Source organism: Colias philodice, chromosome 21 (assembly GCF_061535455.1).
Source record: "Colias philodice isolate Cphi_HAF_F1 chromosome 21, ilColPhil1 Martin Lab GWU primary, whole genome shotgun sequence".
NCBI classification, from domain to species: Eukaryota; Metazoa; Arthropoda; class Insecta; order Lepidoptera; family Pieridae; genus Colias; species Colias philodice.
In genome coordinates, this window is record NC_143106.1 from 2,353,844 (window position 1) to 2,378,763 (window position 24,920).

Genomic DNA, 24,920 nt, shown 5'->3' on the forward strand with positions numbered 1-24,920 from the left:
CTTAGTTATATCTTTTCAAACGATATAAGAAGAATTCTAGAAACATTAGATTGCAAGGGATTAGTATTTAAAGAATATAAACTATAAAGAAATGATAAACCAAGTACCTATTACTATCTTTATTTTGCCATAAAACTAAATGCGTCAGAATGAAATTTCTCTTATCTTTCACGAGTTTCTAGGATTGTGTGACTTTCCTGAAAGGTATTAAAAGTATCTATAATTTGTGTAATTTATTAACATATTTACCTTCCTATTTTTAAATATTCCTAATTACACGACACCGTTATCATAATGAAACTTAATGCTTATACTGCATGCGCTAATAACCTTGACCATACTAGACGGATCTCAAACCTCTCCCGCTGCACCTTCTTTTTTCCTCGCATTTTGTATTTAAAAAGATACTAATCAGTGAAACAAAAAATCCTCGTCAGGGACTGTTGTGTAACTGATAATTTATTAAACATAAAATTTTCAGAGCTCTAAGTCAGCAGGTTACGAAGTTTATAGAGTATTTGCGGAAAAATCGATGACCACGGCACATTTTTTTTCTAGAAATCTATTAACTTTGGAAAAAAATCCTCGCGAGCAATTAAAGATCAAAGACCATCCTATTTTATATATTTTTTTCGGTATTGTGCTTTATGTTGTACCAGACTTTATAGAGGTTGAACATAGTCGAAATTGCCGGGTAACGCCTTAACATAAACACTTCTTTAATAAAAAGGAGATTTTTAATAAAAATAATTACTAAACTTCCAACCTCTCCATTGCTCGCTAAATATGTTACATTATTTTCTCAAATTCATTTTCAAACTTTAAATATTCTATATTATGTAATTTAAATCAACAGATATGGATAAAGCGATCGATCATCTAAAATAAGTCGTCTCGAATGGATTTAAAACATTTTTGACAGAAGTTTAGAGAGGCGAGCTTTATGTATGAGTCATTCGGCGCAGTGGTTAGTTGAGAAACATTGCGTTAGGGATATGAGTTTGATGATCCAAATACAATATGATGATTCTACCTACAGCGGGCGAGGCCAGGGAAGCCGGAAGATAGAGAAGAAGAAGAGCTTATAGTATCTAATTCAATAAGACTATTCAAAATGAAACACATTACAAAAGATATCATTGAAATTAATTGTAGATTCTAAGTTAAGGCATAAGTATATTGACAAACTGAAAAATACTTAAAAGGTTGAAAAATTAAATAAAATTAGTTTTATTCCAGTTCAACTGTAGAGGTCATAATGTAGAGCTTCGATTTTTTTATTGATTTGATGCTAGTGCGAAATAGCTGTACTAGCTATTAGGGACCTATACCTATTATTCTCTTTAAACTTCCCATCTCGAAAGCTCAAAAAGGACCTTCGGTTGCAATGCAAATAAAAAGTGATAAAGAATAATCTACCGCTAAAGTAGTAGTAACCTAATGTGTAAAAATGTAGTTATGTTGATTTAGCATTTTTACACAAATTTTAATTTAGCAGCATTTCCCCTTGAAAACAAATATGGTTAAGTACATGTGTTCTTTCGGAAAGTGACTTGTTTTGTTTACCATCTAACCAGATTATAGTTTGACGGGTGGCGTCTTACACGGGGTATCACAACAAAGCCACACAAAGCGGTATTAAGATAATCTAACAAGTAAATTAATGTTTATCTATAGATATAGCCACTTGAAATTGTTCTGCACGTCTATATAAATGTAATGGGATGTCACCTTTCATTTATTGTGGCCGCTAAGTTCACTGAGATCCGTCGGGAATAATCAACTGTTGAGAATGACCGATGTGAGTCCATTTGTTTGCTGTTTTGCGATTGTCTAGTGGAGTTTATTTGTGTCCTGTATAGATTCTTTAATTTAGTTTTATAGCATTCAAATGCTTTATAAATATTAATTATTTTAAAGAATAGCCGATCACGAGGCGGGATTCGACCACGCGTCTTTCGCTCTGCCATTTCTTTTTCAAAGTAAAAAATATATTTTTTATAGCTTTATAGCTCTTAATCCTTATGTCTTAAATAAACAACTAAAAGCAATATTTAAAAAGTATTTTTTATTTATTTTAATCACAATTGAATTTTTATTTTATTTAGAGAAAAAAAAACTTCTGTTTAATTTTAGTTTTACCTACTTCACTTGTAAGTTGTAACAGGACATATTTTCTTATGTTCATTTGCCACATGAACAACACTTACTAACAGGATATCTATCTCTCATTTTTATTTCCATGGACATCACTAACTAAACCAACCATCCCTTACACCTACAGAAAGGGCCAGTAGCCATGATAGACCCCTCCCAGCTGCTCCGTCCGGAGCCGGTGTTCACGGACAAGCCGATCAACGCCTACCGGGACTACTCTATCGATGAGTCCGATCCGATCAAGGAACGTGTACGCAGGACGTACTATGAAATGCACACTAAGATGACTGTGGATTTGGTGAAAGGTGAGTGATTTTGCTGCCTATAACTCTATTACTGGGATCATACTGGGATAATAGTACCGCAATTCTTCAGTTATGCTGATTGACATTATTTAACGTTTTAGTTAAATCGAGAGGAGTGGTGATGAACGCTAGACGTAAAGGGGTGCTAATTTAACCCTAGTACGGATTTTTGACCACATTATATAAAGAATAAATTGATTTTTTCTTATGTCTATATTACTGCACTGTAATATAACTATCGTATATGTACTATAAAAACTAATGTATACTTTGTAATTACAAAATGTATTGCCAAATGACGATACGAAAGTAATTTACTACAATAATCGATTTCTAATAATACGAAGGTCGCGAACTAAATTTCGTAAAGAATTAATTAGACAAAAGACATAGACTACCTAAAGAAGTTTATTTCCTTTTGTTTTATGGTAAAAAATAGGTAGGGGGAGTCCGGGAGACTTGAACCGCTTTTTACTAAAAACTCTATAAAATCTGATCAGTGACCTGGAGAGCTTTAAGATCTACACCATATGGAAGCCTTATTATCTGGCTAAGATTTTATACCATTCTGAAAATAAAAGTTGCAAGGAGAAGATAGTAAACTAAGTTGTAATAAAAAATGAGTTTTGATTCAAGTCTCCCCAACCGGTGGGACACTTGCCCATCAGGTGCGGGACACTTGCCCATACCTTTTTAGAGAGGGGAAATGACGCAAATAAAGCATATTACTCATTAGTTATGTATTATTTAGACACATTTAACAATAACTAGATTATATCATAATCATCTTCTAAACAATTTAGTGAAAAATGTTTTCAGAACAACTCCTAAACATAACATTCGCTTCTTTTTATTAATTAAATACTCGTTTTGAGGTATATACTGCTTAATAAATCTACAAAACTAATTTAAAGACATTTCTTACTATTAATTAATATGTGCCTATTTGCCTATTTCTTCAATATTTGCCTTGGATGTTCACTTTGGAGGAATTTGGCGTAGTCGAATGCTAGTTGCATTGTTTGTTTTATGGTTAAACCATAGTGTATTTTACTGCAGGCTACTTCAATAAGTAACGAACGAGCAATTTCTCTAAAACATTGAAAATCCGGGAGCATTTGTATTGGTTCCCCTTGTCTTGCAAAGGTGTTAACTTTTGTTCACCTAAGAGGTAATACCGTAAAAGTGGTTTTGCCTATCCCATACATGATTGCAATTTGACGAATAGATTTGCCACTCTTTATTTCTCTGACTGCGCTTTCAATCTTAGTCTTAGTAAACGGTTTCCTGCGACGACTACCTTCCTTAGGCTTATTCTGAAATGGCATTTTCTTTCTAAAACAAAACAAAAGCTAACTTAAATAGTATACAAACTGCAAAGGGAGAGTTAAACCATTGTTCAAGTCTCCCGACTGCAGACTGGTTCAACTCTCCCGCACCCGACCCAAGGCCATATCTTGATTTTTTCCAACAAATCCACTATCAACTGCAGAACAACACTGAACGTACGACAAAATATGATAATCTAGTAATGCAATAACGTAGGTGTTTGATATATACCTTCATAAATGCGTGCATAGCAATTAAAACAACAAAGCCAAAAAAATTCACTCCGCGACGATGAAACCACTTTTTCGGAACTCACGGTCGAACGCGTCTGTTATCACTCAAAATTTTGAGTTGCTTGTGATTGGCGGGTTACGCTCGTTCATTTGTTTGCCACTTGGCGTAATTTGGCACCTAATTTAAAAAGTTATTGAAAGTGGTTCAACTCTCCCACCTGGGCAAGTCTCCCGGATTCCCCCTACATAATAGATGTATCCTTGAAATATACAAGGTTAAAATGGTATTATGCGATCCGAAAACCATTCAAAATCGGATGCCAATTAATAAAATATTAGTTTTAGTGCTTTTTTAATAAAGATTCCAACAAAAACGTATCCGCATTTTTGTTCATAGTTTCGTTTGAAAGGTATAAATTTAAATCAATTGATAATAGGTACCTACAAGCACAAAAACAAGTGCTTATTTTACGTACCTACATAAATTGTAAAACCTAACTTTGCATCTATAGCGAATTTTGTGCTCTATAAAATGCCCTGTCTTGTAGGTCAAGACAGACAATAACTCTTATAAAATTACAGAGAAACGCGAAAAATGGATGAAGTTCAACCACTTCAAGGCGACTGTCAAGGAGGCTCTAATCAGACTGAACGAGCTGGTCGACGAGTCGGACCCGGACCTGGACCTGCCCAACATCGTGCACGCGTTCCAGACCGCGGAGAGGATCCGTGAGGACCATCCGGAGGAGGACTGGTTCCAGCTCACTGGCCTTATTCATGACTTGGGCAAGGTACATTCAACCGTAAACTAAAATTAAAAGACTAGAACTTCCTTATTAAATTTTTAGAAGTAGATGCACTTTTCCGATTACTAAAAATGTATTTAGGTACTACAACCTTCCTTTTGAAACTCTATCAATTAAAAGTCGCTAGAATACTTTGCGTATGTAGAAATTAGTTATAGAGACCGAAGAGACGGTGAAAATACTTTTGCAATTACCGAAATATTTTGAAGAAACTTAAAAGTAAATATACGATGGCTTTTCAATAAAATTGAATTGAAATTGATCTGAACAATCTTAGCGAAGTAAAAGAGGCTTGATCGTTAGTGTTTCCTCATACCTCACCCAATAAATAAAAACAATTTGAAACAAATAACACTTTTTATATTGTTATACTAAACGAAACAATCGCGGCCAACCAAAGTACCTAATTAAAATGAAATTTAATTTAATTGCGCAAAGCGCGAAATATTCCATGTAATTATGGCGTAGTGGGATGGACCACGATAAGGCCTTATGAAATTGCCATGTTTATAATAAAATTTATCACGTGGCCAAGGGGTCAAGTTTAACACTTGTTTTTGCATGGCTTTTGTTGATTTTATGTCGTTTTTAGTAGCCTTATTATCTATATCAATCTATAACAGCTTGTGACTTGTGTATGTTATTGTTATATTCGTTGGAATAAATTACTCTATTTAATTGATTAATTATTCATAATTTTTAAAGGATGCATTATAATGTACCGAACGCAGCATGCAATGCAATTTAGTAGTAGCACCCTGTACCTAAATACACCCTACTAGCTGTGTCGCGTAGTTTCACCCACGGATGAACCCGCGTTATAGAAAAATGCAAATTTTTCTATACCTCCTATTTTTCAGTAGGAATCTTTATAGATTCTACTCCACTTCACATGTAAACCTATACGTATATAATTTTGCACATAGATCATGGCACTGTACGGCGAGCCCCAATGGTGCGTGGTGGGAGACACCTTCGCTGTCGGCTGCAAATGGGCTGAGTCCATTGTGTATGGCTTGGACAGCTTCAAGGACAACCCTGATACTTACAACCCTAAGTACAAGTATGTACAAGAATTCAATGTTGATACGATAATTCAACATGCATATTATAAACCTTATGAAAATTGGATCCGTTCTGACTCAACGCAGATACAGCACAAGCTATAGTTTTTTGTTTAACCCACCATTAACAATAATCAAACTTATATAATTAAGGGAAACCATGTTATGTGCCTTTGCGTGTATGTTTATAATGTTATGACACAAAAACTAATTTTACTGAGTTTTATTTTATTTCGTTTTTGAGCTACCAGTCCGCTCCATTGCGATGTTCATATTCGTAAGGTAGCATTTGTTTTTTACTTGATTAATTTTCACCATTATTATCCATTTATACTTATGCAGAAAATTAAACATTATTTACATTAATTTCGACTAACCTTATTCCATGTTTAAAAAAGCTCTATTTACTCTAATTTAATGCTATGCCTACAGCACCCTTTACGGCATGTACAAGCCGAACTGCGGTATCGACAACGTGTTGATCTCTTGGAGCCACGACGAATACCTCTACCAGTTCCTGAAGCATAACAAATCCACTCTGCCCGAAAAGGGTCTGCTTATGATCAGGTAAGTCATTTATCATTTTCTTTTAAATTAGCAAAGCTTTTAAACCTTCATAAAACAGATCAGCCTCATACTCTTAGGGAAGAGCTAAAACAAAGGTTTTAGCTCTTCCCTAAGACATATTTATACACATACACTGCATGGTGTATGTGTATAATTATATAATATTGAATCCAAAGCTTTAACCCTGATCATAGAACATGTTTACGGGTATTTACCTACAACTGGTTGCGTATTTTTGCCTTAACAAACAAAATATATAAGTACCACCTGAAAGGTTTAAAATTTAAGATATCTCTTTTGATTGTTAGTGATTATGTGCTTATAGAAGTTTAAATTATTTAATTACAGGTACCACTCCTTCTACCCGTGGCACAGTGGTGGTGAGTACCAGCACCTCAACAGCGAAAAGGACAAGGAAACCATGAAGTGGTGCAAGGAGTTTAAGTAAGTTTCAATTCTTAATTAAAATAACTAAAAAATGCAGTTCATATTAAATTGTTTAGTAGTTACGAACTTTCGATTTGGGTAAGTAATTATTTCTGGGGAAATTTAATAATGTTTCAAATCAATTTACTTGTTCTTTTTTAATTGTCTTTATATTTTGTCAGATGCGTATACGTCTTGGTTTAATTGAGCAACAAACTGCACGAGATACAAAGTTGCTTCCTATTTAAATTCTCATAAATCAGTTCCAATGATACCATCCAGTCTTCTGTCTATTTATAACCCAAGTAATTGATGTTTATGTAAGGTTGGCGAACCAATACATTCCGCTAAACATCCACATATTTTGTTGTAAACATTGAACATTGAAACGTTCTGTTTTTCGTGAATTGATTATGAAGATTTATACAGTAAATTGATATACATTTATTTGATAGTGTAGCGTTCAACGGTTCAAGTTTAAAACAATGGGGCAATTTTACTAAAAGCTCATTTAGTATCTAAAAGCTCAAAAGCTCGATCTTCATTTTCTTCATTCGAGATTATTATGGGTTTATTTTCAAACATATTTCACAATCAATACTTATATTATAATAAGCTCCTTACAGTAAAACTGCTAAATTGCGAATCTACAAATTAGGGGAAACGAAAATGAATGTTTGTAGCCCTTGTACCAATTGAGAGGAACACGTGTGGCCCTGAAGTCAATCAACATTTAACTCTAATGTATGTCACTTTTTTATATCGCGAGACCACATCACGTGATGTCGCCAATTATTGGAGGGGACCTTATCATCATAGATTTAATCTGAGAGAGCTTTGTAGCCAAAAGTTTTGATAGAAATTCTCCAGAATAAAGTTAGTTTGAAAATAAGCGTCAAGAACAAATATCACTTGAAATTCTTCTTTTTCTTCTCTTTAACAAGTATATTTATAGAATTAATTATATCATAACGATTTCTTTAAACCCTGATGGAAATCTGTCCCTACGCTTATGATTAATACCAATTAATGGAAGAACCCTGAAAACATAACTCTCCTCATTCAGACTGCTTTTTGGATTCCTTTTCTTATTTAATCGTTTTATTTCAGCAAATACGATCTGTACACCAAGTGCGAGACGATTCCCGACATCGAAGCTCTCTGGCCTTACTATGAGAAGCTAATCGACAAATACATTCCCGGAGTATGCGAATGGTGAAAACTTGGCCTTATAATCCTTAATGCACATTTAGAAAATAAACAAAAAATGTATAAATATCGAATATAGCAAAATCCTCTATTTATTTTTATATAATAAAACATATGCGTATTTAATAACTTGATTATTAATTCTATGGTGATTTGTAAATAAATAATGAAATTACAATTCGCAATTATAAACTGTTTTTTGATTGCTCTACTTCTCTGTCCACATGTTATATGGAGAAAGCCTATCTTAAAAAGTGCCTATAGGTACTTTTAACACAATATAAAAGTGTTTGACACATAAATATAGACGACTGATATTTTATGTAAATCAGGGATTTATAGATTTAATAAAATGATATGCACAATATTTTGTTTCATTTCATACTTTATTAATAAGATGTCAATTTACCTAATTCAGAGGTTCCGAATCTTTTTCAGTTTGATGTTAAAGTAATAATTATTATTTAACATGTTTTTTTACTATTTGACAAAACGATTTGTAGTCTAATTTTAGTTTAGGTACCGTGGAATAAAGACTTAGTAGTAATGTCAGCACACATACCTACTCATTTTATTATTAAATAATATTATGTTATTGCTGTAATATGTTATCTATAATAATAAAATGAACAAAACAAAACTGTATCGAAAGGTTTTGCGTCTGTATAGTTTATCTAAATATTGGCAAAGACCTTGGACTCTATTTAATATGTTTATAGAGTTGGAGAGTAAAAGTATAGATGCACGAAATGGTAACAAACTTACACGACTTTGATCGTTGAAATGGGTATAGTAGAAGAGAAATAATCGTATTTAATAGTAGTCCCCATGTGTTTAAACATTTTTTACTCAAACCATGTACAATGTATATTAATAACAGGGACAACTTGTAAGAAATATGTACAGATTAAGAGAACTATTACGAGAACTATTCTTGAAAAAAAAAACAGGTAATAATTGCCAATGAGATAAGCCTTTTCATTATTCGTTCCAGGTAAATGTATAAGTGTAGTGGTAGATCAATGCTCAACTTAAAACAATACGTTAGAAAAAAACAATACAAATGTACCCCTAATGTTATCTATAACTATAATAGTACTTAAGAATTTAGCCATCGATAAGGCTGACTTTGAAAAATTTGCCATAACTCCTCTTCTCGGAGAATGATAACATTAGAGCCTGACCCCTTTTGATAATAATTTTAACGGCTTATAAAACAAGATTCTCTGCGGAAAGGTTCCAGTCTAACTTTTCTCTCCAAGGGATAAAATTATCAATAATGAGGGATAGAACCAAAGTGAGTAAACTTAATTTTATAATATTGGTTTATTTCTGAAAACAATTGTGAAAAAGTGAATATTTTAATGACTTGATAGTAATTGTGAGTGCCAAAATGGATCATCCAGCGTCTGATTTTTTTATGGATTTAGAAGTCGTCAAATTGCCGTATTACGTATGTAAAAATGGTGTTTTTTGTATTTTTTTAAATAGAACAGTGTCAATTTATGTTTATATTGTGTATAGTTTTGCATCAATTTGTAATAAATTATATTTTTTTCTAGTTTTCTTCATGAAAAAACGTTAGAGTTTATTGTTATTCAGTGTCTACTTATAAATCTAAACTAAAAATGTATTTGTTTATAAAATTCTTCATTAAAAGAGATTTGCTTCAATTATAAATAACTAATGTAATGTAGAGTCGACTCTCATTAATTACAAATAACTTTAAGATTATTGACTTAGTTCGAAATATAAATTATTTTTCTAGAAAACTTGTAATAACTGAATTGTAGACGAATTGTTAATTGTGAAATTGTCACAAGATCTAATTAAATTAACGAGAGGCGACTGATATATAAAAGTCCAGTCTATGCTAAGAAATATTTTATATTTTGCTATGTTAGTGAAAATATTTATTACTAGCCCCACGGCTTCACCTGCGCGCTTAACCGTACAGAAACTTTGAACTCTAGAGATTATTTTTTTGCCATAAATTTTGACCCTAGTTCTACAACCATGTTCAGCCCAAATTTCATCCAAATCAATGGTCCGTTTTAATCGTGAAAGCACACACAGACAGACTTGCGAAAAATTATAAGAATATACTTAATAGGTATTATGTCCGTCACCCTTTCACGCGAAAAACACAGAAAGGAATTTGATGATACTTGGTAGTAAGTGTGCAGCTTATAATCTGAAGAACATTTTAGCAAATAATCTAAAAAAAACAGTTTCTTTTGCTCTCGGGTGAAACCGCGGGGTAGGTACAGCTAGTTTCTAATAAAACGCATATTATAATACAACAGTTTATTTTCACACTCTTAAAACAGCTCAAACTCCACAGGAACCCGTCAGCATGGTGGACCCGTCGCTCCTCCTCCGCCCGGAGGCAGTGTACGACGACAAGCCGGTGGCTGCCTTCCGCGACTATACCATAGATGACAATGATCCCATCAGGGAGCGTGTGCGCAGGACGTATTATACCATGCACACTAATATGACGTATGATTTTGTTCAATGTAAGTTTACCTGAGCATATGTTGTAGTTTCAGAAAAGGCAAAAAAATGTCCGTTAAGTTGGGAAAATGTTGCTTTTCAAGTTATGTACCACTCACTATTTTAAGACGTTTTCAAATAATTATGACCTCAAATCTATATAATATATTTTTATATAAGGCAGGGAAGTTCTCACACATTCAACGCAAAGTTTTCGAACTCACGCATTTACAGAAAATATAGGATAATGTCATTGCTATTTAAATTGTAACTAAAATCCGACCAAAAGGCAATCCGTTAACCCGCAAAATGATCAGATTCATGATCAGAATGAGAGACAGTTCATCTAAATACTTATGAAAAAAAAATCAAAATAAAATATCAAATCGAATTGTCCACCAGCTAAAATGGCCAAATGGCTGAACTTCAACCACTTCAAAGCCACCATGAAAGAGGCGCTATACAAGATGAACGAGCTGGTCGACGAGTCGGACCCGGACCTGGACCTGCCCAACATCGTGCACGCGTTCCAGACCGCGGAGAGGATCCGGCAGGACCATCCTGATGAGGACTGGTTCCATCTAATTGGACTTATACATGATGTTGGAAAGGTATGTTGCTTTTTTGGCGCCGTTCGTGTAGATTTTATTTTGTTGTAGTCTGTAGACTTGAAGATCTTGGAGTTAACTTTGATAAGTTATCATTAGTAAATAAAGCATTTTCCTCATTTTGTTAATTAAGAGTAGTATTAACTAATAGAACTTAAAACATAGTACATACAACACATACTTTTACATCCCTGGTCAAAAATAATACCCAAACGAATACTTTACGAGCTTTTTTATTTCAGTAAGGCTGAATATATACGTGGTGCATCATTATAAAGAGAAAAATTCCGAAATAATGAGCTACAAATAATTATATAACATGTTTAATTGTTTAGGTGATGGCATTCTATGACGAGCCCCAATGGTGCGTAGTGGGAGACACGTTCCCTGTTGGTTGCAAGTGGGGCAAGCACATCGTGTACGGAGACGACAGCTTTAAGGGCAACCCTGATACTTACAACCCTAAATATAAGTAAGTAGGTACTTGAAATACAAACATCGAGACAACAAGTCTATGTTAGAAAGTTCTGAAAACTTTTCTTATTACATATAAACTGGGAACCTACCTAGTAAAAAATTGTTCCTGGGAATTTATTCTGTTTACTTCTTGACCAATTATTGTCCATTTTAATGTCGTAAATGTTTAAAATTAGATTACATTTGTCACAAAGGTCAACAAATACAAAACCTAAGTATAGAACGGCTATAAAATTCGCGTTCTCATAAAATATCGAGATAAGAATATCCATTAAATCATTATTTCACAAACTTATACTTACTTATTATATATAAACATTAACAAATAATATTCCCTTTCAGTACGGAAAACGGGATCTACCAGCCAAAATGCGGTATCGAAAACCTCACAATGTCTTGGGGTCACGATGAGTACCTCTACCGGGTTTTGGTCCACAATAAATCAAAGTTCCCTAAAGAAGGTCTATGGATGATCAGGTACGAATAAAATCCTGTAATTATTTTCCTACATAGATTTTGACGATATTTATCAATTCCCGTTCTATTACATCTAAATTAATTTTCAATTAATAAAATCTGCAACGCGTTAAAAACCACTAAAATGTATTTTTTTAGAAGAGCAACAATCGCCACAATTTTGAACATTAAAAAAAACCTCAGAAATAATATCAACTGCACTGCAAGATATATTTATTTCATTACAGATATCACTCATTCTATCCTTGGCACGCTGGTGGTGACTACCAACACCTCGCTAAGGAAGACGACGAAAAAATCAAGAAGGCTGTGACATTGTTCAAGTGAGTTTTATGTTAGACCGGGAGATACTGACACAAAATTTCGAGTCATTTGTAACAGGATGGCGGTTCTACAGGGTTCTTAGTACGCAATGACAAAAAGAAAAACGATGTTGTGAACGCTGGTACCGGCGTCTTAGTCGCGTGAGCGTTAGTCGAACTCGTCGGAAAAATAGCGAAAGTCAAACGATTTGTAACACAAAAATTTTAGAATTTACCGATAGCCCATAAAAAACAAGTAGGCGGTAGTGTCATGCCATACTTTTCCGGTGTGACTTACAGCCCGCCATACCGACGCGAATGTGTTGATTTAAATAAAACAATTATTCAACCATTTGTATCAGGCTAACTTTTGCACAGGTAACCATCGTCGTGCAGCCATTTATGAAAATCGCCATGCCATACTTTTCGCACGATTCCAAATGGTCGCCATACCGCCGAAAATCTGCAAAAATTTTTTATTTCGCCAAACTTTTTGTACCAGTATTGCATTTGGATTTTTGGAGAGTATTTGATAAAATGTGACCATTATTATATTTGCCATACTTCTAGTAGGGGGAAAAAGTGCTGTCATACTTGAAAAATTAATTTAGTATTAATTTATATAAGTGAAGATTTCCAACACCTAGATCTTTGAAATTTTGTATTTATATTCGTTGATCCTCAAACTTACAGGAAAAATAAGTGCCATACTGTTACAAATCGTTTGACTTTCGCTATTTTCCGACGAGTTCGACTAACGCCCACGCGACTAAGACGCCGGTACCAGCGTTCACACTATCGTTTTTCTTTTTGTCATTGCGTACTAAGAACCCTGTAGAACCGCCATCCTGTTACAAATGACTCGAAATTTTGTGTCAGTATCTCCCGGTCTATGTGGTTTTATACCATTATTCTTAACTGCTTTTGTCTATGGATAGGTAATATACTGTCCAGCTAACTGTTTCGTTATAATTAATTAAAAAGAAAATTCTAAGACATAATTCAAAATAAAGCTAAATTTTGATTCTAAGATCTGTAAATTATAAAAAATAGTAATTTCACATCTCATCATGTTTTGTTCAAATATTTGCGTGACAATAAAATAAGCATCTTTAGTCTGCTTTTTGCTGTGATTTCTAAAAAAGTCTCCTTTTTTTCAGCCAATACGACTTATACACCAAGTGCACTGTGGTTCCCGACATCGAAGCCCTGTGGCCCTACTATGAAGGTCTTATTGAAAAGTACATCCCCGGTGTGCTCGAATGGTGAATAAACTAAAGAGAGAAAAGATCTAGTGTATAAAATGTAATTTGTACATTTTTTTGATCCAGCTCTATGATCGTGTAGCCGCCTCTTAAGTTGATCTTACTATGGCAATTAAGTAACATGTAATTTGTATATAATTTGTTAATTTATAAGAATACTTGGATGTGACTTTGTAAATATTAATTTAGGCAAATAAATGTTTATATTTTTTCATATTGTATTTTTTTTCTGAGGAGCACCTTTGTGACCTACACTATCGATAATTGGATTGAACTTTTGCTTCAAATACATAATATACAATATGATACCATATAAATACATATAATAATAAACAACTAATTATTTCAAACAATTCATAACATCTATGATTGTGACCAGAATAAAATATATCTTTACCTAAAAATAATCTAAACAGGAAATGATTGACTTTTTGTCTGGGTTTGTTTTTACGACTTATTTCATAATATACTTATTGACCGAATTTAAGGTTTACATGCAATTTATATACATACAGGCTATATTTTAGCAATATATTAATAGGCATAAAAAATATTTTTCTCTATCCTGGGTCAATTCGGACAAAACCGGGTAAAGCAGCATTCAATATTTATGTAACACCAAATAAAATTGAGTATTGGTGATAACCTCCAGCCATATCATGTTCTGACATAATTGGTGTAATTATTTTATCACAAAATGATTTGCTGATTCTAACCCTCAATACTCACGTCATTAACTTGTAGATAGCCACAAGATAGCAGAGGTCTGCGGTCAATGCCATAATAGTTTAGGAAAAATAAAAAAATATATACGACTACCTATTAATAAAAATTTGTTGATTAAACACTAGATACCAATTACCACTATAAATATGTTATTTTTTTCCTGTAAAATTACATTTGGTCCGTCAACCCGGTGCAAATTTTGTCAGCCATACTCTACGAGCTGATAACTTTTAATAACTTATACAATGGTTCAAAGTCAGTTGGACTTGGAAGATTGACCAGTGGATTGACCTTCCAAGTTGGTAAAAAAATAAAAGTTCACCGTATGTTAAATTTTGGCGAGGACGTTTTTTGTCGATGATTGTGTACCTAGTTATTCTATAAACTATGGAAGTAAGTTAATACTTACTTCCATAGTGTGTGTGTGAATAACCGGCCTAATGGCCGGTTATTCACACACGTTTTTGGTATCTTCACTGGGGGCCAGATCGTGTATAAGTGGAAACAGTTTTTAGACCGTTGATTGAAGTTCGTCAGGACAACATAAACTCAGTTGAATTGTAATGGGTACATATCTATACTTCTATACTAATATTATAAAGAGGAAAAGTTTGTAAGTATGTATGTATGTATGTATGTATGTATGGTTTTCACGCATAAACTACTGGACCGATTTCAAAAATTCTTTCACCATTAGAAAGCTGCATCTTTACTGAACAACATAGGCTATATTGCATTTTCAAAAAAATTAGAGATCCTTACCAAAAATGCAATAATGTAACCCAAGGTGTAAAAAATTCCTCAATAAAACTTCTGTCATCGCGTGCGCTGCGGAATCTATTGAAGATAGAACAAAAAAATGTTCTACGGTATTATAGAATGGATCAATATCTACAAGAAAGTCCGCGATACCATATGTCCATCTTCAGTAGTTATGTTACTACAACAACTATTTTACGTTTTCAAAGTAAATAGAAGTGCCGACAGTAATCAAACCATGTTATCCATACACATATATTAATCCTTATCCCATTAAATGATGTTTTATTATAGACTGTTTTAATACCAGCAAAATACTTTTTAAATGAAAAGAATTGGATATTCCATTCAAAAGATATAACGAATTTTTAAAAGTGTCAATCTACAGAAAATAGTAGGTATACTGTTCGAGCAGGCCGTAGTGCGGGGGTCACGAAGGAATTCTACCAATATGCGTCTTGACGGAACACAGTGGGGTTTTGGTCGGTAGGAATCCGATATAACCCACGGCCCCTCCCCGGAGGCCGTGGGTATCTATGAAAGATTTCCCCACTAAAACAAAAAAAAAGGCCGTAGTGCGGGACGGGGTAAAGGTGATTTTCATGTGATTAAAAATTAAACCTATAGTCCGACCTATAGTAGACTTTTCACTGTCACGATATCGCTATCTATGCGGGTGAAACCGCAGGGCATTGCTAGTCATTAAATAAAACAACCAAATTCGATAAATCAGGAACTTTATTTAAGCTATATTTACAGAAATATAATTATCAGAAAATATATACTCTATAGCTTCAACAACCAGATACAATGCAAAATAATTATAATCGTTTTCATAACAATGGTGTCGCAATTTTGTCCATAGAATACAAGAAAAGACTAGAATGTTCTAGATACATTTGACATTCCATTCAAAGACATTAAATTCAAATTTTAAATTCCTTTTTTATCTATGGTCACAAAATTGTCTACCACAGTACATAAAATTCGCAAATCACTAATTCCATACGAAGGCAACTTTTTTTATTCTCTATTTCAAAACGCGTACAGCTGCAACTATGCGTCTCGCTCTAACACTCGCGAAGGCCAGAATTTATTTAGATATAACTATAAAAAACTGACTGGTTCTTGGAGTATATCAGTTTAATAGGGGTATTTGATGTTATTTTTTTCTATTTTAAATCATTGGTTTGTATCATAGTTCTGACATAATATAGAAGGAAGACAAACGCCTACATGATTTGAGGTGATAATTCATATTATGTGTGCTGTAAGGTAATTTACAGTGACGATATTTATCGTTGACATGAAAATAGGGAGTATTGAAAAACAACTGTTTAACTTTTTTTTGTTCTACCCTCATATTTATGAAATATCATAAGATATTAAAATGACTTTTTTGAAATAAGATTGTTATATCATTGTTTATAAACTGTTAGTGCCATTAATTATAACGACTTTAAATAGAATTAACACATGTGAGATTCATGCCACTACGAAATTGTGGATTCTGAACCGTATTACATTACACTAAGGTTCATTTTACATCAAAAATCTTGGTACGTGAATATTTATTTAATATATAAGTTAGTATACATACGAATTACCAATACTCTCACATAAATAGACACCGAAGTACATCATTCAAGAATATATTTATATACGTTACACGTCTCACTTATGAGTTATGACGTCATCAAAATGGCGGACGATCAGTTATATTTTAAATACAATTGTTGAGAAAGCAAAAGATACCTATCACTTTATTTTTATCAATAAAGTTGTAACCTTTTTTTGTATAATTAAAAAATATTCATTTTTCATTTGTGATTCTCTGAATAAGGATTATTTATATTTACCACGTCCGCCATTTTAGAATATCATCATATCTAGAAGCACTAAATGCAAATAGCATTAGACCATAAACATATTTAGTCTATATCGACATCACAATGACATCTGGGGTTCTCAACTTTTTTCACCAAAACATAAAATTTTCAATTTCCTCTTCTTCTTCTTCAAGGAAATGCAAGAAAATGTAGAATGTTTTTATGTTAGTTACAGATTAATAAATTTATAGAATTCCATTCCTAAAATGACCACAAAATAATGTTTTCAATACTTTTATATCGTTAAAAAAATGTCAAAAAGGTTGAGAACCCCAGAATCTCTCAACCCTACGATGTTAGTAAACCTATCAATCAGTCTTTATCATGGAAAGACGGGATTCAATTCCTTAACACGTACACAACACCAAAAGGCCAGTCAAAGGCATACGATTTTACTTTTTAACCCTATTGAATATTTATTCAAACTACCCTCATTTAGGGATTAACATATTTTATTTCACAGATTAGATATCAATTTTATATTATCTGCCTCAATGTTTCATTGGCGAAAAAAGCCTATTTTAAAATTTAAACGGCTTTAATATTGTAGCACCGAATATGTTCAGAAAACTATAGATCGATTAACTAAAGCAATATATTTCTTCAAACTTGATAAATGCATTAAATGGAATGTTAAACCACAAATATTTAACTCTATTTTTTATAATAACAGTTACATTATCTCAGTGTCTGTCACGCCCATAAACATATTCGTGTTGAAGCGAGATAGCAATACTATGCTTCGTTTACCCATACACTTCATATTTTGGCGTTTAATATCAATATTAAAGCGTTAGTTAATCGTTCTACAATACAATAAATGGAATTATTTCTATCAGAATATCACTATCAGCCATTTCACAATTACTTTTCCCGGACAAATTAAGAACAACCTACATAATTATTGACGGCAGTAAAGCCATTAGCGATATTAAAACAGTACTTCAATATTCTGGAAGAAAACTAGCATCATCTACCATACAACCGGACGCACATACATACATTTCGAGACGTACAAACACAAAAACACACGTATTTTAACATAACCTACAAATCTGGTCCGCTTAAACATATTTTGGACCTTGGAAATGCATAGAGAAGCTAATAAATAACAACCAAATTAGCTTGATGAGTAAAAACGCGTAGATAGGTTACCAACAAAATATTCGATCTTTTAAAACAGCACACTAACGAACACGCGTTTAGACGTAAGAAAGAGATAGCATGATTCAAATATCGTGGGCGACAACTGTCAATCTGGCTAATTAGCCACATTTCAACTATCTACACCTTTCTACTTATTATTGGCTTGATAAATTGAAAGACTATTAAGTCTCGAAGTGCTTGTATATGCTGGTCACGTAGGCCATCACTTGCTGCCAGTCTGGGCGCTCTTGTTGTATCATGTCTTGAATGTTCTAGAACAAATAAAAATTTGTTACAACGCCAACTAGTTACGGGTCAAGCAAACTTAATATTGTTTGTATGAAATTGTTTATGGTATTTCTGATGTAAATGAATGTAACAATATTTAACAATTCATTCGTTTCAAAATGAGTATTGGCGTAAAATGTGAAATATGCCAGTTATTTATGGGACCACATAAGGCTCATAAAACTATATTTATTACAAATTTTACATATTATCAAAATCTAAAAAGCTATAAAAATTGTACCAGGATAACATAGATAGTCAAGACCCTAATCGACAGAAAAACTTTAAAAAAAAAGGTCAAAAGTACCAGGCTACCATAAACAATTAAACAATCAAGAGGCTTACCAGCGTAGTGGGTATCCCCACTGACTCAGCGGCTGCGAAAGCCACTGAGAAGTTTGTCCGCTTGTCGTTTGGAGTTAGTGATGGGTACGGGATTCGAGTCTCACCGAGGTACGAATGTAGTAACGCGCATAGAGCTAGGCCATCATTCCAGGACGAACTGGAGAAAAATAATAAAAGGTTGATATGTTGCAATAAACAAATTAATATGACTTACATTTTAACAAGAGCATAAACTAGACGTCCACCAAATGATGATAAAAAAAAGACGGGTTGCACTCCGGGAGTGCCGGCAGAAGTGAAAACTTGATTATTAACGTTGAGCATGTTTGATATCCATCCGTCTTACGCTTTTTCGATCAGGTCACGTGTCCTGACGCGAGTTTAAGGTTTTATACCCATTACAGAAAAAGTGCTCAACGCCGCTAAAGAAGTTTTCACTTCAATAATGATACAAAAATTTAATTATTTGAAATATTTTTATAATTTTCAGGGGATTCTTTAATCAACTTAACTAGAAATTTCCTCAGTAATTATACGGAGTTTTTTTACCTGAAATTGGTGATATCAATGTTGTTATAGCCCATCGTTTTCTGTTGACACCATTTGAGCAGCGCGTTGCGTTTCGATCCGCCGTTTTTGATTTGCAGCGCGTTGAGAGGATCTTTCCTTTCACCTGATAGATTATTTGCTCAAATTTAAATATTTATTATTGACTGATATATTTTTATCTCCGAAGACGGTTTCCTGAATTTAATGGAATTAAAAAAAACTACGTAAGCTCTGAATGCCGATAATATTTGAAACATTTAAAAGGGCAAAGGTAAAAAATAATGATGGGTTTATAATTTTTTTGACTCTCATTAATAAACTTTGACCAGCAGTCTCATCATATTGGTTAAATACATGAGAGAAAATTTGTAAGTACATATATGTACCAAGGCCAGGACACGACAAAAAAGGACATTAGTTCAATTCACCATATCGATATTTAAACCCTCTATTAAAAAAATACTCACAAATATCCCCATAGCTGTTCCGCCGCACAAACGACTCGATCGCCTTCTGCTGCAGCGACGCGAGCGCGCGCTGCTCGTCCGGCATGTTCGCGATGCTCATCCCGCCGCCCGACTCTGCCCCCGTTAGACACGTCAGCAAGCGAACCGAGCGTGTGACAGTTCTTTTTTTTTTTGTTTTCATAAATAGGGAGAACGTGTGGACGCGGCTTTGTGTGGATTTGACAGCGACGCGATCGTGTGGGTGCCGCTTTACAGTTGACAGTGACAGTTAAGTTTGTTTTTTGTGAAGTGTCAATGTCCAATGAGTTTGAAATAGCAATTGAACGTGAGTTTTTGTTCTGAATAGCGAGATGTGGGTGCAGTTTTATCAAGAGACAGGATTTTATTTTTGATTTGTTAATGAGTTTAAAATAAGAATGGATTGTAAGTTTGTTTTTTTTAATAACCAACACGATCGTATGGCTGCAGCTTTATCCATGGACAAGACATTATTTAAAAAAAATAACAGAAATTTGAAAAAAAAAAAACTGTCACATTTCGGTTACGGAAATACAAGAATGAATTGAACTAGTTAAAATGAAGACTGTGATTATTTTTATTCCAACACCAATTTATTAACATTATAATTTATATATTTTTAAACTCATGCACATAGTTAGATGCAACAGGGATAGTTAGATACAATGAGAGAAGAGGTGAAAATATATATTTTATAGGCAATGTTAGCGAAGATATTTTTAATGTACAAACCAATTTTAAATTAATTATTTTATAATCAACTAAAAATGAACCAAATACACAACAACAAAGATATATGATTAAATAAAAACTCAAATTTATTTATTTATTTTTATTTCTGGAATCTTATAATGTAACGATTTTAAATATCAATATTATCGCGACCTAAAACTGCATTTCGTGTATTATTAACAAAAATTCAAACAGAGCCAATCCAAAAGTATAGTATTTAGATAGTATATGGCCTTTGTTATGAAAAATATATACGTTATAAATATAAAATGCAAGTACATATATATAGGCACAGACAATACAAAAGTTAGGATAGTTAATAGTTAAGACGCAGTCTAAGAGCCGTGGTCATGCCGGCATGCTGTAAAAGAAAATATAAAGCACATACTTTCATGCGGTCAATTTGTAATGAAAATTAGTTTACAATAGATTTCCTTATTGGTAGTGTTAGTAGTTTTGTTAGTATCGTCAAGATAATAAATAGTATTAGCTTTTAATATCACAGCTCTATACAAGTGCCACAATAGTATTTTTAATTTTATTGACATTGTTTATAGACTATAAACCATAGAAATCTAAATAACAAGACACATAGAAGTGCTATAATGTCATAATTAGTATGAAAACCACTGTCCAACCAAAATCCACACATTTAAAACGATATCTAGACAGTTCACACAAGTAAACTATGCCTTTTATTGGACAGCTTCATTTTAATGAAAACTAACATAAATAATAAATTTCGCATTTTAATATGTACCCTAACTCACGACTTTACGGTTTATTTTAGTATAACATCCCTAGGTACGTAAGATGTTTTGTTTCCTTTTGCTTAGAAACTTCAAATACGAAAAAGTTCGGCTACTCGACAACAGAGGGCGTTAATTTTTGATAGATATAACTTTTAACCTCAACACATAGAAATAAGGTTGAAATTTCATTAACGTTCATTCAACGCTTTAGTGATGTAAGACTTCATCAGCCTTGTTATCGATAGTTAAGTGATAGTTAACAAATAAGAAATATATAGTTGTTGATTTTAATACAGTGGTAGGCTCATCTCGTGGGCCCACGGCAGACTGTAGGTACATATAGGTATAAGAAATAAAAACATGTTATGTACTTAAATATTTATTTATCTATATATACAAATAATAAAACAGTGTCTGTACATTATATATTTAAAAAAATGGAGGGGGTTTAGAAACTGAGAGTTTAAATTTGAAAATCTCGAACACCTGATGCAGAACCGCGCCAGACCACCAAAAATTATAAGAGTTATAACAATTACTTAATGTACGTCTTTTTGTTGTGACATTGAAATTATCTTCTTTGAAATGTTTTGAACATATCCTACTATAGCCTGTAGGGAACAAATTTCTTTTCCCAGTCGCGGATATCCATTCGTCCTTAATGTCAGGACGGCGTTGTGGAAATCTACAAAGAATATATTTAACATAAAATAGTTTTGTCAACCTAAGCGAAGAATGTCCTTTACATTATGGCATTATTGTATATTTAATTAATGTGATTCTGTATCGACAGTAAAATTGTCCGAAAATGATTGTATCGATGTACTTAGTTTAAAAAGTTATATATCAGTTATAAAAATAAAATAGAATTCAAATTAAAATATAATCCAATTATTCCATCAGTCGTCATATTACGCAAAAAAACATCGTATTACGATATCGAAAAATTTTAACACATCACATCACTAGCTTGCAACTATTTACTCTTTATCGTTAACAATGCAGTACATTGCTTCTTGTAATTGTCATTTGATAACATCTGGCAGTTATAACAACCGACCTGTCAGATGTTGACAATAGTAAAAGGCAATGTATAGCTAAACGTGATGAGAGGAACGGTTGACTGTGTCATTCGTATTGTTTGTAAATATTGTTTAATATTAAGGAAAAACGGCAATATTTATAAACAAAAATACTTGCCGGTGAAATGTTATTCCTTTATTAGTATAATTACAATTTATGGAAGAATTTCCGCACTGGGAAATGCTGCAACACACCATGTTTACTCACGCACGTGTCAGAAACAACTGAACAAGCGACCACCAAGCGACGAACAGACTTGTGGAATGGTAACCACCTGAGCGGCGACAATGTCACGCGCGCTTACGACTTCTAGTGTCTTGTTATTTAGATTTCTATGCTATAAACACTATAAATTATAGTACTGGCCTTTTGAATGTTTTATTTTTTATTTTATTTTTTTATTACGGATATATTATAGAATATTTTTTTGACATAGACGATAGAGGATAGACCGAATGCTATTTTTTTAACAAGGCACAAAAAAGTATATAAAAGTACTAATATTAAAAGTATCTCACGCCGACTTTTGACATTTTTATAGAATTGCGAAATGATTTTAAATTGTTGTTAATAAATTGTTTTTTTTTTCATCATTCAATTTGAAAAAAAAATTACATTTGACAAAAAATCTGTTAAAAATTTTAAAAATTTCATTTTCAACTGAATCTCAACCTCATATTAAACTTAAGTGTAGAGACCATTACCCGCACTTGGCTCGGTTGTACTGTTCTTCATTGTGGTGGGTGTTATTTGTACCCGGTGTCTTAACTCAAACTCAACCCCAACTCAACTCCCAACTCAAACTCACCCGCATTGCTACCTTTATCCTTACTTGGCTCGGTTGTACCGTTCTTCATTGTGTTTGTTTCGTATTGTACCTGTTGTCTCACTCAAACCCAACTCAAACTCAAACCCCAACTCAAACTCACCCGCATTACTAGGCGATGTGCGTGCTCTGGCGGCGGGCGGCTTGTTGAACGCGGGCGCTGTGAGACCGTTACCCGTACATGGTTCTGTTGTACCGTTCTTCATTGTAGCGGTGGTTGTTGTTTGGTTTTGTACCTGGAATTATTGATCAAATTATTGTAAAAACGTGCACGTTGCACGTGCCAAAAGTGAAACTTCTTTGGCAAGATACGAAAATCGCCGCCTTGATAGACTCTCAACGCTCTTACAGCGCAAAAAGTATCACTTCAATAAAATAAAAATTGTATTTTTTTTTTCAGAAATATGTGAAATAATTCAGAAAAATTGTTATCGCAGTGTTTTTAAATACCATCCATCCATCGAGAATATAATTTGAATTCAAAATGAAAAAAAAAAAAATGTTGTGTGGTTTTATGAAACCACGGTAAAAGTGAAACTGTTCGAACGGTTCCGAACACTGCTTTTTGTAGCGCATGTCGCGTGTCGGTCGGCTGCCGAGTAGGTATACCTACTCGGCAGCCGCGATACACGCGACATGCGCTACACAGACCAAAAAGTTTGAGACGATGTAATAAAAGTTTCACTTTAAAAAACATTTCTTTTTCTTTAATAATTATACTATACCGCGACTGTCGCATCACAACTCAGATGACGGATCGAACCACACAATCCATCTATTTAGTGCATTAAACGCAAACTTTGTACTTTCCTCTATCTTTTAAAAAAATAATTTCACAAAATCATCATTAAAGATAATAAATACATTTTAAAAACACGTTACCTGCGGCCACTCAGTGACAGGCGTGGTAGCGGGCGACTGCTTGGCCGCCTTCGCCGCGTTCTCTATACTCTCTATGAGAGATTTGACGGACAGACGGGAGTCTTGCCGACTTACGCCTGGAAAATGGTAAAATTTGTAAGGAAGTCTTATTAAAACTGTTATGATATTACTCTTCAACACAGAATCAGCAGAATTTAGAAAAGATTAATAGCACTGAAGGTAAAGAAAGGCTATGTCATATGCAAGAATACCGGTATGGTAAGATATTTTGAAAAATGGTATAGTCTATAGACCCCAGACGGCTAACACTTATTGTTCTCTCTGTAACTCTAATATAATGACAATTCTAATGACTTAATAAAGTAAACAATGAAAAAGGAGAATATCGAAAACTAAGTATAATGGAAAAATAAAATTTTGGAGACCATCTAACCTTTAGTTCGACGATGCGACGCTGCTGTCGCCATAATATCTTGTAAAGACGCGCTAGATAGCAACGGTGGGGGTGTTGGCGTTTCTTCCGCACGAGGGGGTAAAGCTGAAAGTATTAAATATAACCTTAAGATAGGTAATATACCATTTTATTTGCTTTTTTGTCAAGATTGTCTGAAGAATTATGTGTCTCTTGTAAGTTATCGACTCAATAGTTTTAGAATAAGGTAACATATAGACCAAATCTATAAAATTTTCGAGATATATTTAAGTTATTTATCAATAAGCATTTTTAACACAAGTAT

At 33.4% G+C, this 24,920-nt stretch overlaps 3 protein-coding genes across 9 annotated transcripts in view; 2 read left to right on the forward strand and 1 right to left on the reverse strand.

Annotated features, from left to right (window-relative positions):
- The first annotated feature begins 1,698 nt into the window (after positions 1-1,698).
- Positions 1,699-8,438, forward strand: LOC149478707 (inositol oxygenase-like). Its single transcript, XM_089708787.1, has 7 exons — positions 1,699-1,801; positions 2,285-2,462; positions 4,607-4,815; positions 5,757-5,893; positions 6,327-6,461; positions 6,810-6,905; positions 7,998-8,438. Exons 1-7 carry the CDS (start codon positions 1,793-1,795, stop codon positions 8,104-8,106), a joined length of 873 nt encoding a protein of 290 aa, XP_089564913.1. The 5' UTR covers positions 1,699-1,792; the 3' UTR covers positions 8,107-8,438.
- An 851-nt stretch (positions 8,439-9,289) lies between these two features.
- Positions 9,290-13,935, forward strand: LOC149478708 (inositol oxygenase-like). Of its 2 annotated transcripts, none has more exons than XM_089708557.1 (7): positions 9,290-9,393; positions 10,441-10,615; positions 10,995-11,203; positions 11,536-11,672; positions 12,020-12,154; positions 12,382-12,477; positions 13,617-13,935. In XM_089708557.1, the coding sequence occupies exons 1-7, from the start codon at positions 9,376-9,378 to the stop codon at positions 13,723-13,725; spliced, it is 879 nt and encodes a 292-aa protein (XP_089564683.1). In that variant the 5' UTR covers positions 9,290-9,375; the 3' UTR covers positions 13,726-13,935. The 2 variants fall into 2 exon arrangements, with proteins under 2 accessions (XP_089564683.1, XP_089564682.1); XM_089708556.1 differs by lacking the exon at positions 9,290-9,393 and adding an exon at positions 9,420-9,549.
- A 3,386-nt stretch (positions 13,936-17,321) lies between these two features.
- LOC149478709 (cytospin-A-like) overlaps positions 17,322-24,920 on the reverse strand; it is a 57,912-nt gene continuing 50,313 nt past the window's right edge. For all 6 annotated transcript variants that reach the window (XM_089709031.1, XM_089709033.1, XM_089709032.1 and 3 more), the window contains 7 exons: positions 24,617-24,721; positions 24,184-24,299; positions 23,405-23,537; positions 19,891-20,004; positions 19,424-19,547; positions 18,875-19,031; positions 17,322-18,513 (listed from right to left, as the gene is read on the reverse strand). In XM_089709031.1, the coding sequence (XP_089565157.1) occupies positions 18,424-18,513; positions 18,875-19,031; positions 19,424-19,547; positions 19,891-20,004; positions 23,405-23,537; positions 24,184-24,299; positions 24,617-24,721 (839 nt within the window). In that variant the 3' untranslated portion in view covers positions 17,322-18,423. The remainder of the gene's footprint in view (positions 18,514-18,874; positions 19,032-19,423; positions 19,548-19,890; positions 20,005-23,404; positions 23,538-24,183; positions 24,300-24,616; positions 24,722-24,920) is intronic.

Bases quoted from the DNA above. Each gene is read 5' to 3' on its own strand.
- LOC149478707 (XM_089708787.1), top strand. The intron at 2,463-4,606 runs GTGAGTGATTTT...ATAAAATTACAG, and splicing joins GACTGTGGATTTGGTGAAAG to AGAAACGCGAAAAATGGATG. The intron at 5,894-6,326 runs GTATGTACAAGA...CTATGCCTACAG, and splicing joins ACTTACAACCCTAAGTACAA to CACCCTTTACGGCATGTACA.
- LOC149478708 (XM_089708556.1), top strand. From the start codon at position 9,490: ATGGATCATCCAGCGTCTGATTTTTTTATGGATTTAGAAGTCGTCAAA. The intron at 11,204-11,535 runs GTATGTTGCTTT...TTAATTGTTTAG, and splicing joins TTATACATGATGTTGGAAAG to GTGATGGCATTCTATGACGA. The intron at 12,478-13,616 runs GTGAGTTTTATG...CCTTTTTTTCAG, and splicing joins AAGGCTGTGACATTGTTCAA to CCAATACGACTTATACACCA.